We start from the raw sequence: 17,915 nt of genomic DNA, 5'->3' as shown, positions 1-17,915 counted from the left end.
TGTGTGGATGAACGGTCAGTGTATATGGGGTATTGATGAGTGTGTGGATGAACGGTCAGTGTATATGGGGTATTGATGAGTGTGTGGATGAACGGTCAGTGTATATGGGGTATTGATGAGTGTGTGGATGAACGGTCAGTGTATATGGGGTATTGATGAGTGTGTGGATGAACGGTCAGTGTATATGGGGTATTGATGGAGTGTGTGGATGAACGGTCAGTGTATATGGAGTATTGATGAGTGTGTGGATAAACGGTCAGTGTATATGGGGTATTGATGAGTGTGTGGATGAACGGTCAGTGTATATGGGGTATTGATGGAGTGTGTGGATGAACGGTCAGTGTATATGGGGTATTGATGAGTGTGTGGATGAACGGTCAGTGTATATGGGGTATTGATGAGTGTGTGGATGAACGGTCAGTGTATATGGGGTATTGATGGAGTGTGTGGATGAACGGTCAGTGTATATGGGGTATTGATGAGTGTGTGGATGAACGGTCAGTGTATATGGGGTATTGATGAGTGTGTGGATGAACGGTCAGTGTATATGGGGTATTGATGAGTGTGTGGATGAACGGTCAGTGTATATGGGATATTGATGAGTGTGTGGATGAACGGTCAGTGTATATGGGGTATTGATGAGTGTGTGGATGAACGGTCAGTGTATATGGGGTATTGATGAGTGTGTGGATGAACGGTCAGTGTATATGGGGTATTGATGAGTGTGTGGATGAACGGTCAGTGTATATGGGGTATTGATGAGTGTGTGGATGAACGGTCAGTGTATATGGGGTATTGATGAGTGTGTGGATGAACGGTCAGTGTATATGGGGTATTGATGAGTGTGTGGATGAACGGTCAGTGTATTTGGGGTATTGATGAGTGTGTGGATGAACGGTCAGTGTATATGGGGTATTGATGAGTGTGTGGATGAACGGTCAGTGTATATGGGGTATTGATGAGTGTGTGGATGAACGGTCAGTGTATATGGGGTATTGATGAGTGTGTGGATGAACGGTCAGTGTATATGGGGTATTGATGGAGTGTGTGGATGAACGGTCACTGTATATGGAGTATTGATGAGTGTGTGGATAAACGGTCAGTGTATATGGGGTATTGATGAGTGTGTGGATGAACGGTCAGTGTATATGGGGTATTGATGGAGTGTGTGGATGAACGGTCAGTGTATATGGGGTATTGATGAGTGTGTGGATGAACGGTCAGTGTATATGGGGTATTGATGGAGTGTGTGGATGAACGGTCAGTGTATATGGGGTATTGATGAGTGTGTGGATGAACGGTCAGTGTATATGGGGTATTGATGAGTGTGTGGATGAACGGTCAGTGTATATGGGGTATTGATGAGTGTGTGGATGAACGGTCAGTGTATATGGGGTATTGATGAGTGTGTGGATGAACGGTCAGTGTATATGGGGTATTGATGAGTGTGTGGATGAACGGTCAGTGTATATGGGGTATTGATGAGTGTGTGGATGAACGGTCAGTGTATATGGGGTATTGATGAGTGTGTGCATCAACTGTCTGTATTTGATGACTATTCTCGGAGTATGTGGATCGCATCGATTGGAGTATGAAAAGTAAATGTTGGATTATGTGCTTAGGAGAAAGATAAAAATACAGATATAAGCAAATACATATTTAAAACCCTTTACAAAATTAGTAGAGTTTTGTTCTTTATTTTTTACTATGTTTTTTGCACTCTTTTCTTAGTTTGAGTCGGCAGCAGGCCGATATCTAATGCTTAAAACAGTACAGCTCAGATTATTTGGCATGTTCAATAAAAGGCACTCACCAAGAAACCTTTTCATCATAAATAATCTGGAGAGAAAAAAGAACATTTATTCAGTCTGAGCCTTGTGTCATTTCACAGCATTGCTTCTGTTTAAAAAGTAACAAAATAAACAGTCAACATTCTTGACTAAAATGAGCAAGAATTAATGAATATAATTTAGCGAATAACTAAAGAGAAGGAATACATTTAATTTTTGCCAGGAGATAAAGCCAATAAACATAATCTTTCCGTTCACTATTGGTATTAGACCGTATAGTTTAGAGCCAGAATGCACAGGCCAAGCCGGCCCTTTAAATTTTAAACTCACCCCACCATCACAGCAACCCTGGGTGCCAGTCCCCAAAATTTGTTTTGCTACAACACAAAGTTTTCCTGCTTGGAAACATGACAAAGCTCACCATCCCAAGCAAACATCGGCATGCCAACCGCTCCATTCTTGGGTTTGAACAACTGGGAGGATTGATTTAGTTGTCTATGAGACGCGACATGAGGCCTTCCCCTGGTTGCAAACCCCCCCCATCCCTCGTCCACAGAGGCCTGGGGCCTGAGCCAAGATCTGCCAAGTCTGGAACCCAACAACTCGCCCCACACACTGAGAGCAATTCTCTGTCCCAGCCACAAATTCCCCGACTTTGAAATGTGGCCTGCTTGAGGGTCATTGAGTGTGGACTTTTGGGCTCTGGCAGTTGCCCAAGACCCCACTGAGAGTCTGGGGGAGGGGGAAGGGAAGCTTTCGACCGTCCCGCTGAAAAGAAGATCGGGGTGTGGAAATGAAAAAATGCAGGGTCACCGTAACCATCTCCCCACCCTCAGAGAGAAAAACCAAGGCCTGCGATATCTACTTGACCTCTCCCCATGGGGCTCGAACTGAGAAGAAATTTGGGAGTAAGGGGAGGGCAGGACGATCCACCAATCTCCACCCCCCTCCGCCCACCACACGCACAGGTGAACTTGGAGACCCCCCGCCCGCTGATATAGTTTCTCTTCCTTTTCTCCTGTCATCCACCTCCAGTAATCTGCCCCTCTCCTCCACCTCCCCTCTTCCCCATTTCTCTTCCCCCCCCCCCCCCCACCTCTCATCTCACCAACCCTATCCTCTCCCTATGCCTGGAGGCAGGAGTTTGTTTGGGGGGTGGTCGGGTGGGAATGGGGCCGGCTGGGAAGAAGAGCAATGAGGTAGAGCCAGCAAGCCTACGATTGGGAGTGAGGCTTTCAGTCGGGAGCAGAGGCTGGTGGGAGGCTGGAGACTTGACACCTTTGGGCAGGTGAGGAAAGAAGGTGAAGAAAAGGCACAAAATGCTGTTGAGAGTGGGGAAAGGAGGCAGCTGGGTGAAATGAGGCAAAGTGCCAAAGACCAAGCTGTCGGGAGCAGGGCCGGAAGGGGCAAATCGTCTTGAGGGCAGGGCCAACCGCTAGGAAGTGTTGTTCCAGGAGGGTAGAGCTGGCAATACCAATTTTGGGAGCATGGACTGAGTGAGGCACTCATAGCAGAGCAAGAGAGTTCTTTCAATTGCAGGTGAATAAAAAGTTTAAAGGCAGGGCAGGAGTATGGGAGAGCAGGTGGAAAAAAGCATTAGTCAAAGGAGAAACAGCAGCAGCTGAGAGATGGAAAAGAAGCCACAGCGCCATCGGTAGTGGGAAACCTGCAACTTCATCGTGACAGAGGCAAAAGTTGACATTACGTTATAACTGTTGCCAAAGGTATGACCAAAAATAGTGACAACAGGAAGTAAGGTTTGTGAAGAGGAATTGTGCAGCATATGCAAATTCTTTAATATATAACAGATCTCCCATGGCCTCGTTAATGGCAAGATGAAAGATACGCTGTCTTATAAGGACTGAAGTGATGCTTAGTGCATTATTCCTCTGATAAGGTGGATCTGTGTCCTTTAAGGCCACAAATTCAAATTGTTAAGTAAACAGATCCTCAGGAAATTCAGAGTGTACTTGTTATTTGGTTAGAGAACTTTACAAAATGCAACAGGCTTCTCAGTTTCAGGCTTCAGCTTGGAAGCATAGAGCATTTTAAATTTGATTTGTATCTGTAATAAAGTGTGGTAGCTCCATTTTGACATATGCAGATGCTCCATTTAAAAAATATATTACGAGCCAATCTTCTGTGGAGTTGCACACGGGGAGTCAAGATCAAGGTCAAACAGGGTTAGGGTCAGAGGATGGGTACACTCTGGTGGTGGAAGGCAGATTGGAGGAGTGGGCGGGGTGTGGAGGAAGAGGAGAAGGAGAGAGAGGAGGTAGAGGTGGAGCGAAGGGAGAGGGAGAGGAGAAGGGGAGAGGTGCAGGAAAGATGAAAGGAAGGAAGGCAAGAGAGGTGAGGGCAAAGAGAGAGAGAGTGAAGAGGAATGTGGGAATAGAGATGGGGATCAGGGACGGGAGAGGAGAGGGGGAAAGGAAATAAAGGAGAGGGAAAGGAAGGGGACAGGGTAAAGAAGAAAGGGTGGAGGGGAAGGTAGAATGAAAGAGGGGGATAGGAATGGAGGAAGCAAAGGCTGAGAAATCACCTCAGTGACTGGGGGGGGAAGGGTGTTGTTCCTTGACCAAGCACCTCAGCGAAGGAGGAGGGGCTCCCCTTCCCTCCAATGGGGTGGAGACCCCCTACCACACATGGGGGCTGATCTGAGGGTCCATTTTACTTCTTGATTAGGGGCGATAGTGGCCAGATTTTCATTGTTTGGGGGGGGGGGGAAAGGAGTACATTTTTCTGCTGCAGGGGGCTCAACTTTATGGTTTGAGGGGGAAAGCGGGAGAGTTTATTGGCCCATTGGGAGGGGAGGAGTGTTTTTCTACTCAATGAGGGAAGACAGGAAATGTATTCAGCCGTTCCATGTTCAATGGGGAAGGGGTGAGTATGGGCACCCATTATCCTGCCCACCGTGGCAGTTGCGTGCAAGGGTAAAAGTGCATCGTCATACTCTGTGGAGAGGACCGTTTCCCTGCTCGCGTCAGGGGGGTTGAGAGAATGGGGCCCGTTTTCCAGCTTAGTGGGATGGGGGAAGGGGAGGAAGAATACTTTTAGCCGCTCAGATACTTTGGTGTACCTCCAGTCCCTGCAGGGTTGATACTTTTCATTAACTTTTGAATGAGTGGCAGATTCTCTTTTGGCAAGTTTGCAACATTTACACGGGTTTGAGAAAATGTACCAACTCCACAGCGATCGGGAAGATAGGCTTTTGGTGCTCCAAGCTCCAGCTCAAAGTAAAGATTTTTAAGGTTTGTTTTTGATATCAAGATATTTTTGATTTGGGTCGCTATGCTTCATATTGGGAATACTAGGCCTTTCGTTATATGGTTTGGTGGAGCTGCCTTACAGCGGACAGCTCAGTACAGTTGGGCTATTGTGTGACGTTAGTTCAGCCTCACTTGTCGCGTAATGTGACCCTCACACTGCCATACCATGGTACTGTGACCATGCTCCATTTTTAATATATTATAGACAGATGTATGAAGTTATTCAAGGTGTCTCGCCATTTATTTATTCAGGGGTGTTACTGTGCTCAAAATGATGCCAAGTCTGGCGAACGGAATCGTTTACTTCAAGCGTCTGCATCAAACAACCAGCATTTCTGTTTCTCACATTTTGGCTTCTCAGTGAGATTGACAATTCTGTGTCAATTAATGCCAAGTTATGAACAGTTTGACAGTTTTGCGCTGTGGTTTCTCTCGCACTCTTAAAGCTCTGGTCCTTGAGCTGACAGGTCAATACTCTAATGTTACTTGGTCACTTTTAATGGAACAACTATCTACAGGCAGAGGAACTAAATTTCATGAATTTAGAAGCATCTACATGGTGGAATGTAAAAAATGAAGAATGATGGCTTAAAAATTACGAGGCCAGGTTGCACAGACATGGCTTGCAATCCCTTGAGTTTAGAAGGTTGAGGGGTGCTGTAATCGAGGTGTTTCAAATGTTAAAAGGATTTGTTAGATAAACCATTTGCTCTGGTGGGGGAATCAAGAACAAGGGGACACAATGTTAAAATTAGAGCTAGGCCATTCAGGAGTGAAATCAGAAAGCACGTTTTCACACAAAGGATAGTAGAAATGTAGAATTCTCTGGCCCGAAAGGATGTGGATGCTGGGGGACAATTGGAGCTTTCAAGGCTGAGATCAATAGAGTTTTATTAGGTAAGGATATCAAGGGATATGGAACAAAGGCGGGTAAATGGAGTTGAGGTACAGATCAGCCATGATCTAATTAAATGGCAGAGCAGGCTCGAGGGGCTGAATGGCCTACTCCTGTTCCTATGAACTTATGCGAGCACCTCAATTTATTTTCATTTGAAGAAATTTAACTGCTCATTTAGTTTGTTTCTCGTTGTGTCCATCAGAAAAAAATGGACTTTTTTTCATTGTGAAAGACATTCATTTCATAATTTTTGTTTAATGTCTGTTAGTAATGTGGTTCTATTTTTCAATGACAAAGACATGATTAAATTGCAGCATGTTCATAGACGTACGTCAGAGAGTAATTGTCAGTCATTCATGTGTTGAGATTGCTTTGCAATAGTGCAATCACAATGAGTTACTTCCAGTTTCCAGCAACAACCAGTTGACTTGATAAATTGTGTAGACATCAGGAGTAACCACTAGATGGCAGACAAACCCCAAACATATCAGGTACAGTTAATAAAGTTAAAGCTCCAACACCATAACTTTTCAGCTTCTGGTTTATGTACAGCTTCAGATGTGGTTGGCAGAACTATGTAACTGTGTTAGGTCACTGAAAATACTAATCTTACGTGTTGTAGGTGCTTTATGGAGGAGAGATCAAAGCTTCCAAGCTCCCATTTACTCCGAGCTTCCTTTTACTCTGCCCCTGGCTCAGCTCATCTGTTGCTGAAACCCTTATCCATGCCTTTGTTATCTCTAGACTCGACTATTCCAGGCCGGACTCCCACCTTGCACCCTCCGTAAACTTGAGCTCATCCAAAACTCTGCTGCCCCGTATCCTAACTCGCACCAAGTCCTGTTCACTCATCACCCCTGTGCTCGCTGACCTACATTGGCTTCCTGTCCGGCAATGCCTCGATTTTAAAATTCTCATCCTTGTTTTCAAATCCCTCCATGGCCTTGCCCCTCCCTATCTCTGTAACCTCCTTCAGCCCTACAATCCTCCGAGATCTCTGCGCTCCTCCAACTCTGGTCTCTTTTGCATCCCCGATTTTCATCGTTCCACTATTGGCGGCCGTGCCTTCACCTGCCTAGGCTCTAAGCTCTGGAATTCCCTCCCTAAACCTCTCTGCCTGTCTACCTAGCTGAGGGAGCGTAATCAGACAAAAACTGGCACTGAGCCAAAGGAGACATTACAACAAGTGACTAAAAGCTTGGTCAAAGAAGTAGGTTTTAAGGAGCGTCTTATGGGAGGAGAGAGGCGGAGAGGTTTAGGGTGGGAATTCCAGAGCTTAGGGCCTAGGCAGCTCAAGGCACGGCCGCCAGTGGTGGGGCGAAGGAAATCGGGGATGCACAAGAGGCCAGAATTGGAGGAGTGCAGAGATCTCGGAGGGTTGTAGGGTGGATACAGAGATAGGGAGGGGCGAGACCATGGAGGGATTTCATCTTACTGTTGCCTGTGGGACTTTGCTTGTGCAGAATGAACGCTAAGTTTGTTTACATAATAACAAAGTAATTCATGGTGTGAAGCATTTTCAGATGTTTCAATGTCTCAAAGCACTATATAAATGCAATTTTCTTTTATTTCCTTTGGATTTTAGCAAAGAAATGAAAAGAAAAACATTTTTTTATAACGAGGTAGGCAGAAACACAGTCCTTCTAATATCATGAAACAAAAATTTGATTAAAGGACCATTATTTAATTGATTCAAAAAGGTAAGATTTTTTAAACGCATTCATTGGTACTTCATTTTCCATTATCTAAATTGACAAGCCAAGGTCAAAGGTGAAAAGGCCCACAGTGCAGGGAACCACCAGGGTTGAAAAAAAACCAGAGGAGAAGATCAGGAAAATCAGAGTGTAACAATTAGGTGGCACCAAGCTTGGGTTTTAAAAGTTTGAAGATTGTAAGAGGGGGGAAAAGACTAAGGAAGGTAAGTAAGGAGTTCACAGTTTTGAGGTGCTGAGAAAGAATAAGTTAGAATAGAAGGCCACGATTAGCCTTGGGGGATGCAGGCAGGAGAGGAGCAAGGAGGCTGGTATATTCGCTAATCAACTACACATAAAGTATTTTCAGCTTAGCAGGATCATAATTACAGTACTAATGCACAATAAATATATAATTGGATCATAATTTAGACTAATAATACTCTATAATATTCTGAAGGCACAAATGCCTGTAGCTCCATTTTAATTTTTGAGTAACTTGATGAAAATTTAATTGATTTACGAGATTTACTTAAAAACTGTAGAGAAACTGTTGGAAAGCTCAATATTCAGCTGTTCTATCCAGGTATACAATAAACAAAATGCCTGCAGATAGAATTTTAAGTACCCTTAATTGTTGTGATAGAAAGGGTAACAGTCTAATGATGATATTAATGTTAATATTTGACGACTGAAGTTACTAATGAACTATGTGACATCTTACAGTTGTAACTAAATGAATTAAAACTTCATCTAATTATATCTTTTCTACAACTTCATGTGTAACTCTATAAATGTTTAATACTATTTCCCAATAAGCTGGCTTCGCCTTCCCTCCCCACCAGCCTCACTACTCGTTTGATCTTATAAAGTGGTGTTTAATGATTGGAAGAATCTGATTAACTAAATTTTCTATTACATTTAAAAAAAATAATTATGTACTTGCTCTTTGGACAGAGATACTCTGTAACCATTTGCGATTCAGGTTCTTAAGCCTTATGGTGTGTTGACCTACACTGGCTCCATATTCAAGACACCATATGCAAGACAAGGGGAATACAGTGGATATAATATACATGGACTTTCAAAAGGCCTTCGATAAGGTACCGCCTAGTAGACTCATGACTAAGGTCAGAGCAGGTGGAGTCAGGGGACAAGTCGCAGAATGGATAGCAAGCTGGCTACAAAACAGAAAATGGAGAGTAGGGGTTAAGTGTAGTTACTCAGACTGGCGGACGGTGGGAAGTGGTGTTCCACAGGGATCGGTGCTGGGACGACTGTTGTTCACCATTTACATTAATGATTTGGACTCGGAAATCAGAAGTACAATATCAAAATTTGTGAATGTCACCAAATTGGGGGGCCTGGTTAATACTGAGGAAGACTGCGACAAAATACAAGACATTATCAAACTTGCAGAATGGACGTATAAATGGCAAATGAATTTCAATATAGGTAAGTGTGAGCTGGCGCATTTTGGTAGGAGGAATAAGGAGGCCACTACTCCTCGGAAAATAAGAATCTAAATGGAGCAGAGGCGCAAAGGGATCTAGGGGTACAGATTCACAAATCATTGAAAGTAGTGACACAGGTTAATAAAGCCTAAAAAAAGTGCATACCAAGCACTGGGGTTCATTTCTAGAGGAAATGAATTGAAAATTAGAGAAGTTATATTAAACTTGTATAGAACCTTGGTTACTTGGAGTACTGTGCTCAGTTCTGGTCTCCATATTACAAAAAGCATATAGAAGCACTGCAGAAAGTGCAAAAAAGATTTACAAGGATGAGAGGGTACAACTATCAGGAAACACTGAACAGGCTGCGGCTCTTTTTTTCCAGAAAAGAGAAGACAGAGAGCTGACCTGATAGAGGTCTTTAAAATTATGAAGGGGTTTGACAGGGTAGACGTAGAAAAGATGTTTCCACTTGTGAACTGGGGCCATAAATATAAGAAAGTCACAAATAAATCCAATTGTGTACAGTTCTGGTCACCCTATTATAGAAAGGATATTATTAAACTAGAAAGAGTGCAGAAAAGATTTACTAGGATGCTACCGGGACTTGATGGTTTGACTTATAGGGAGAGGTTGGATAGACTGAGACTTTTTTCCCTGGAGAGTAGGAGGTTTCGGGGTGATCTTATAGAAGTCTATAAAATAATGAGGGGCATAGATAAGGTCGATAGTCAAAATCTTTTCCCAAAGGTAGGGGAGTCTATAACGAGGGGGCATAGATTTAAGGTGAGAGGGGAGAGATACAAAAGGGTCCAGAGGGGCAATTTTTTCACTCAAAGGGTGGTGAGTGTCTGGAACGAGCTGCCAGAGGCAGTAGTAGAGGCGGGTACAATTTTGTCTTTTAAAAAGCATTTGGACAGTTACATGGGTAAGATGGGTATAGAGGGATATGGGCCAAGTGCAGGCAACTGGGACTAGCTTAGTGGTATAAACTGGGCGACATGGACATGTTGGGCCGAAGGGCCTGTTTCCATGTTGTAAACTTCTATGATAATAAGGAATTCAGGTGAAACGTCGTTACTTATGAGAGTGGTGAGAATGTGGAACTCACTACCACATGGAGTAGTTGAGGCGAATAGCATAGATGCATTTAAGGGGAAGCTCAATAAGTACATGAGGGAGAAAGGAATAGAAGGATATGTTGATAGGGTAAGATGAAGTAAGGTGGGAGGAGGCTCGTGTGGAGCATAAACACCAGCACAGACCTGTTGGGCCAAGTGGCCTGTTTCTGTGCTGTAAAATTCTAGGTCATTCTATGCAATATTCCTCAGTGCATAAGAACATAGATGAAAAAAGCCCAAGGTCCATCTAGTTCGCCTTTTACCGTTCCGATGCTCGTATGATACAATGATAATGGAGTTGTTGACCAATCATAGCAATCAGTCTCTATCAATTAGTTTACAACAGGCGCAGAAATGATATGAGGAAACCCCCAGCTCTGGGAACCATAGGTCCAAAGTCACCTTTTTCCTCCCAAGCATATTTCATATCTCAAATTACTCATGAAATTTAAAGTTCCCTTCCTCGTCTATAAATCCCTCCATTGCCTCCAATCCCACCCTGTTTCTGCAATTTCCTCCATCCCTCTATTCCCCCCGAATGCTCCATTACTCTGACCTCTGTGTTTCCCGCAGCCCCCCTCTCCCAATTCCCTTGGCCCCACCAATGGTGGCAGAGTCTTCAGACATCTCAGTTCTACTCTCAGGAACTCCCTTCCAAACCTCTCCACCTGTACAAACCTTCTTTTGATTTGACCAAGCTTTTGACAGCCACTCCTAATTTATGCCTTCCTAGCTTGCTGCCTTTTTTTTAGGTCTATTTGTGAAGCACCTTGGGGTGTTAGAGGCACTATATAAATGTGAGTTGCTGTTCTTCTAGGTTGCGCAGCTGGCAGAGTGAGAAACAAAGTCGTTTTGACCTCAGGTTAAATTAAAATGTTAAGACCATCGGAATATATTGAGTTTGAGTTAAATATAGTTTGAAGACTTCCTGACAGCTCCACTTTGGACTGCTGTTCCAGAGCCAGCAGCACTACCTGTACAGTGGTGTTTCAGGAGGCTGCATCATTCACACAGATTGCACAAGAACTCAGCCCTAACAATTATATCACATATACACAGAGAGTCAATTAGATTTGTGCATTAAATCTAAAAATGCACAGATTTTGCCAGATGTAGCATTGTGCTACTGAACACAAGCAACGCAATAAAGGAGCTCTCAGTTCACCCAGAATGGCTCTTGTAGCACCATGGAAGAGTCAACTGGATGTGATTGGATTGTAGATGCTACAGATGAGGTAGCTCGTCCAGCGGTAGCTGGTTTCACACAAGGAAGATCATCAAATGGGTATTTTGAGCAAGGCAACTCAGGTAAACGATACCCAATGGAGGGAAGCCACTGGAGACATGACCTAAATGTGCATGTTACAAATTCGAGTCTGCCAGATTCCTTCTGAGTTCCTTATTGTACAAGCGTCTGAAATGTTCTAACGGCCACAATCTGGAAATTAGCACTAGTGTCATTCTATGCAGTTTCACATAAGTGAACTAAACACTGGGAATATTTAGATTGACGAATTTCACTCAAAGCTGGGTCAACCTCAGTGACTTATCTTGGTAAATCATCACGCCTTAAAGGATGTAATGAAATATTTGAATCAAGGACATAGCAAAAAATAAGTATTACATATTACATAGAAATTACCACGCAGAAACAGGCCGTTTGATCTAACCAGTCCGTGTTGCCATGTTTCTCCTCCACATAAGCAGTAGTCCTAATCCCTTTTGCCTGCCATGTTCCCATATCCCTTTATCCCCCTTTCTTTCAACCACTTATGTAACCTATTCTTAAGCGTTGAGATGATCTTTGCTTCAGTAACTAATTCTGGTAGTGCATTCCACAGCTTCACAATCCTCTGTGGAAAAAGGTTTATCCCACTCTATCCCACATCTCTTATACTTAATCTTATATCTATGTCCCCCGTCATAGACCTCTCAATCACTGAAAACAGTCTGTTTCTATCAATCCCTTCATAATTTTAAAGACCTGTATTAGATCAACCCATAATCTCCTCTATTCTAATGAAAATAGCCCCAATTTTTCAATTGGCTGAACCAGGCTCCCTCCCCACTAGCCAGGCGGCCCTGTAAAATTCCCCATCCCATTCTCTCCATCCACTTGCCCAAGAACATTAGTGGAATTCTTCTAGAATAATTCAAGTACACTAGAACTCAAACGTGTACAGAATCACATATTAAAAGGAAGATAAAACGCTTCAGCTCTGAAGCACTCAGCTGAAATCCACAGAGATCAACTGCAATAGACCAAGGTACAATCTGCTGGCAGTTCCACAAAGAAAGCTTTCACGATTACGGCTTTGAGCATTGAACGGAGTCTCAATTCCTCAAAGAAAGCCAGAAGTGCTGATTCAATTTACTTGGATCTTCAAATGTGTGGAGACATGCTGTATGATTGACTGGCAAAGCTCTGAACATAACCTCTGAGTAACTGTGTATCAGACAGAACTGCTTCAAGCCATGGAGGTGTATTAGCAATCATCTTGTAAAGTGGAAACAGCATTGCTTTATTGTAACACAATTCAATAGCAAGTCCTGAAATGGATGATAACGGCATTTCAAAAGAGAGTGAAGAGACAAAATGAAGTCCACTGTCAATTTGTCCATCCAAATTTAATAGGCATTTAATGTAATTTTCTGGGGGGTTTCTTTTCTAAGTCTACTTTGCAAAATTTTACATTACATCACAGGTGGAAAAAATGAAGAAAGAAAAATTATGCAAAGACTCACTCAGCACTATTTCAGCACAAAGAGCAGATACATTAAAGAGATTGGAACTTTACAGCAAGTAGAAAAATATGAAGGAGGATCATTCCTTTGGAAAATGAATAAACTCCAGCAGAGGAAGAAAGCTGACAGGACTGATTACATCGCAGAGGTCACACGCATCACCTGACCTTGACCGTTAAAAGGATCAGGCCTCGTGGTCATAGACCAATCCTTGGAATAGAAAGGGCGTAAATGGGCTCAGGTTATACAGCAGGCTGTTCACTCCGGTTCACCATAATCTGGAGGCTTCATTGCTGGACTGGACTGGACTGTTCCGTCTCAGCATAGTAAGTCAGACAAGGCTTGTCCCACCTGTTGCCTAAACACAGGACAACGGTGGTGCTCAAGGAGACTCGGCAGCATGATCTACTTCGTCTGCTTTCGCTAAAGGTGTTGGCATGTGTCCAGGCAATGGTGAAAAGGCCTCCCCTAATGGTCGAGTGGACAAAAGTCAATTAAATATCGCTTCTGTGTTGAATTAGTCTTCTTGTAAACTCTGACAGGCAAATCACTGGAGAAGGAGTCCTGCCTGCAATGTTCTGTTTTTTCCCAACCCCCCCCAAGTAAAACTTTTTTTGACCATTAGAAAATGGGTGCAACCACTGGGGAGGGGGCAAGATGAGGAAGACATGTGCCCACTGTTTATTTTCTTGATATGGGTTATAGTCCACTTCCCCTCCCGCCCCCACCTCAACTCCCAGAACTTGCCCCTGATGTCCCTCCCAGCTTTTTACAGATGGTTTGCTTCTGCATTAGAATTAGGTAACAGTCTCACCAACATGAGGGTCATCACCGATAAAGTGTAGTAAGTGGAATCTCTGATCAACGACCACCAAGTCAATGGCACAACCTGTAAGCAGACAGAGCAGAGAGAACACATTACTTGAAAGGCAAATGAGTCAAATGTCAACGTTGTATGTAAGGGTACTATGAAGTGGGATAACATAGTTTGGGTTTCCTGTATAATACCCCCCTTCTACAATGCTCATTAATACAACACAACTACTGATAAGGTTGTAATTCCTTCTCAAATAGAGAGATTCTAAGACAGTCTACAACACACCTCTTGCTACCTACATGCATTACTCCTAAAGATAGCATTATACAAGTGGATGTCCAGTGTGTTTCCTACATTTGACAGAATATATGGAGCATGCTGCAATATAGAGTGCTGAAGGGGACGGTAACTTTACAGGCTAAATAACATCAGTTATAGGCAGAGAGTTTCTCACCAATCTTGGATTCTTTTGTGAATACTGTGTTTGCTGAGAAGCCCTGTAAATATCCATTTATCATCCATACCAACCTAGAAAACTAGCAAAAGCTGACAAACTAAAATAAAGTCGACATATCCCCCCCCAAAATATTTGATAGAATATATAATTCTGTAAGTACACTGACAGAGGTGCCAAATAATGCGTTCACATCAGGGAACACCCTCCTTATCCAGAAAAAGGAGGCTGCAACCAGTCTAGAAGAAAATAAACCTTCCCATAAAGACAACAGCCGGGCATGCTCCAGAATGTTCCTGTGTAGAACATGAATTAAAAAAAAATACTAAATAAACACGTAGGGCTCGATATTAAAAGTAAAAAACACTGGGTGGGTTAGGGGCAGGGGGGCATTGAAAATTGCCACCATTTCAGACCCGCCCCTAACCCACCCATTTTCGTTTTTCACGGGGGCGGGACAAGAGGGGGCGGCCAACCCGTTCCCAGGAGGTGGGTCAGGCCTTAAAACCTTTCAAGGAGGCTTCAGGCCTCCATTTTTAACTAATTCCCGATTTCAACCCGGGGGGCCGGGATTCCCGGGCCTTCTGTTTTACGTCTCGTGAAAGGAGGTGAGAGGGCCCGAGACTAACAGGTAAGTGCCCAGAAAGGTACAGCTTATGGGGCCTGGAGAAGCAGGAGTGCTTCCCCCAGGCCCAGCAAGCCAACCTGCACCGATCCCCCCCACCACTGATCGCGGACCCCCGACCCCGACCCTCAACGATCGCGGACCCCCGCGATGACCCCCGATCCCGCCCACCCCCACCGTGACTGACCCCCGGTCCCATCCCCCATGATTCGCGACCCCTGTGCCCACCCGTGCCCCATGCCCACCAAATGGCCTGTTTCTGGGTTGCACATTTTATGTAATTCTGTGCAATATTTTCTACCCTCAAGGTCATTTACAACAAACAACAAGAGGAAAGAAAGTCTGCTTGATTTATTCCAATCGTGCCCTCTGACCAATTCGAATGGTTCCAACAGGCTTCAGTCCTGCTCTTCAACTGATCTGACTGATTCTCAGAGCCTCCGACCCCAAGCAATAATCTGATTAGTTGATAGTGACAACCTCTGACCCCAGTGAAACAGGCCGACTTTTCTCATGAAACACTGACGGCTTGAAACGATAGCACAATTTACTTCAGCAGCTTATGAACTGAATGCATGGGGATGGCATCCCATTCCCTCCACAGAAAGGGATCACTCTTTGCTGGTCTCATAGAAGAGACCGAGTTTTGCTGAGGACTTTTGAGATAATGGAATTGACCAAGGCCACTGGTCAACAGTGACTGAATAAGTCAAATTCCGTCCTGATAACCTGGGATCCTGCTCTTTACCAGCGTGCTGGAGATCACAGTCTACAGTTCCATCCATTTGTAATTAGGGGCCACTGGTTTACGGCGAATGAGTCAATCAAATCCAATTTTAATTACATACAATTCTAGGAGTTTTACTGGTGTTTTGGAGATTATATTCCACAATTCTATCCATTTTTCTGTGTAAATGTGTCCTTAAAAATTATCTTAAGAGCAACAAATGTCACTGCATGAAGACACCCTACTCTGTCTTCATGGGAAAAATGATGTGGAGATGCCGGTGATGGACTGGGGTGGACAAATGTAAGCAATCTTACACCAGGTTATAGTCCAACAGTCCAACAGGACTATAACCTGGTGTTGTAAGATTGCTTACATTCATGGGAAAAAGATTGAGGGTGGATTTAATCTACCTGAAAAGAATTAGTACATTGGCTGTGGAGTAGTTACTTGTGAGAAACCAGGGACAATGAAACAGGGAACATAGAAATACATAGAAGTTACAACACCGAAACAGACCATTTGGCCCAACCAGTCTGCATTGGCGTTTACCCTCCATGCGGGCAAATAGTACTTAGCACACTTACCCATCCTGTTCCAATATATCTTTACCCCCTTTTCCTTCACCCACCTATCCAATTAATCTTGAATGTTGACACAGGCTCCGATATTAGTGGAGAGGATGCGTGGGAGCGTGCTGGCATGGAGAAAACCCAGCAAAGTCGGGCACGTGGAGGCCCTACCGATCTTAATGGCACCGCCTCATTTAAATAATCTACTGCAGACTCTCGCCCGATAGCCGACCAGATTGACAGACTGGCCGGCGGGTGGGAGCGCAAACAAACAGGCAGTGAGTGCAGAATTGAACCTCTGGGCCGCCATGGGTTGGGGGGGGAGGAAGAGAGAGAGAGAGGAGACCACAGGGCCGCAATTGGGAGGGGGGGAGGGGGAGAGAGAGATGACAACGGGGCCGCGATCGGGAGAGGGGCGGGGCGAGAGAGAGGACAATAGGGCCACGGGGGGGGGGGGGGGGGTTGTGGCAAGAAAGGACAAGAGGGCCACGATCGGGGGGGGGAGGGGGAGGGAGTGGGGACAACGGGGCTGCGATTGGCGGGGGGGTGGAGAGAAAGAGAGAGAGAGGGCAACAGGGCCACGATCGGGAGGGGCGGGAGAGAGAGGACAAAAGAGCCACGATTGTTGCGGGCGGGGGGATAGAGAGAGAGGACAACAGGGCCACGATTGTTGGGGGGGGGGTAGGGAGAGAGGACAACAGGGCCACGATTGTTGGGGGGGGGGGGGGTAGAGAGAGAGGACAACAGGGCCACGATCAGGAGGGAGTGGAGATGGGATAACTGGGCCGCGATCAGCCACTGGGAAAGGAGAGAGAGGACAATGGGGCTGCGATTAGGGCTGGGGTGGGTGAACTTCAGGGCCGCGATCCAGGCTGGGGGAGGCCGAAGGATTCCTCGCGAGGCCTGGGGGCAGCACTCCTGCTCCTCCCGGCTCACAAAAGAGCAGATCTTCAGCACTTACTTTGGCCTGTCGGCACCTCCCGGCTTGGATCGGCTGTCGGATATCCCACCGCGCGAACCTCCCCCTCACTCACTGTTAGATTTAAGTCGCGCCGCCGATGATGTCATCAGGCCGCGACTTTTGAATGTTAATTAGGCCCCCGCTTACCTTTTGCAGGAGACTTGTCGATGACCTAATTTGTCTTTGTTAGATTTTAAACTCTGTAAAGGATTTTGTTTTTCTACGTTAAAGGCACTATAAAAATGCCAGCTGTTATTGCTGCTGTTGTAATACATGGTGCAAACAGAATGTTAGGTACAATTTATATCCCACTTATAACCCTAACCATAACTCACTCACAACTGTTCTCACTCGTCAGTTCTCACATCAGCCTATTCGTACGATCTAAGTGGTAGCCCAGTATTCCTCATTCTGTGTCTTCAATTTGTTTCACATACAAAGTTTTTAATCAAGTACGAACATGACGTCAAACCCCTGATTGGATCAATTAACATAAACAGCAAGTTGTCTGATTGCACATTAAGGTTCATTGGCTCTACTATAACATCTGCAGCTGACACAACGTGAATGATCCTCAGTCAACCCTTGTCCTCCCTCCTTGCCCCCCTGCCAGCCCCATCAAGGCAGGTAGACTCAAGATAGTAATCAAACTGAATGTGTGCGTGGCCCAGGAAGAAGAGGGGTGTGCGTGAGAGTGAGCTGCATACAATACAACTCAAGATTCATCCAAAAAACTTGGGAGTGCCAATGAGTACGGGTACCTGCGTGTTTGCAGTGCTGCTCAAACACAG

The 17,915-nt window shown here is 44.8% G+C and overlaps 1 protein-coding gene across 1 annotated transcript in view; it reads right to left on the bottom strand.

Moving 5' to 3' along the window:
* Window positions 1–17,915, bottom strand: part of slc24a3 (solute carrier family 24 member 3) — a 363,621-nt gene that overhangs the window by 36,221 nt on the left and 309,485 nt on the right. Inside the window, exons 7-8 of the mRNA XM_067989393.1 lie at window positions 13,783–13,857; window positions 1,814–1,839 (exon numbers count right to left, since the gene is read on the bottom strand). Of these exons, the coding sequence (XP_067845494.1) occupies window positions 1,814–1,839; window positions 13,783–13,857 (101 nt within the window). The remainder of the gene's footprint in view (window positions 1–1,813; window positions 1,840–13,782; window positions 13,858–17,915) is intronic.

The sequence above is a fragment of the Heptranchias perlo genome, chromosome 8, assembly GCF_035084215.1.
Source record: "Heptranchias perlo isolate sHepPer1 chromosome 8, sHepPer1.hap1, whole genome shotgun sequence".
In the NCBI taxonomy this organism is placed as follows: Eukaryota; Metazoa; Chordata; class Chondrichthyes; order Hexanchiformes; family Hexanchidae; genus Heptranchias; species Heptranchias perlo.
This window is presented reverse-complemented; position numbering and strand designations above follow the sequence as displayed.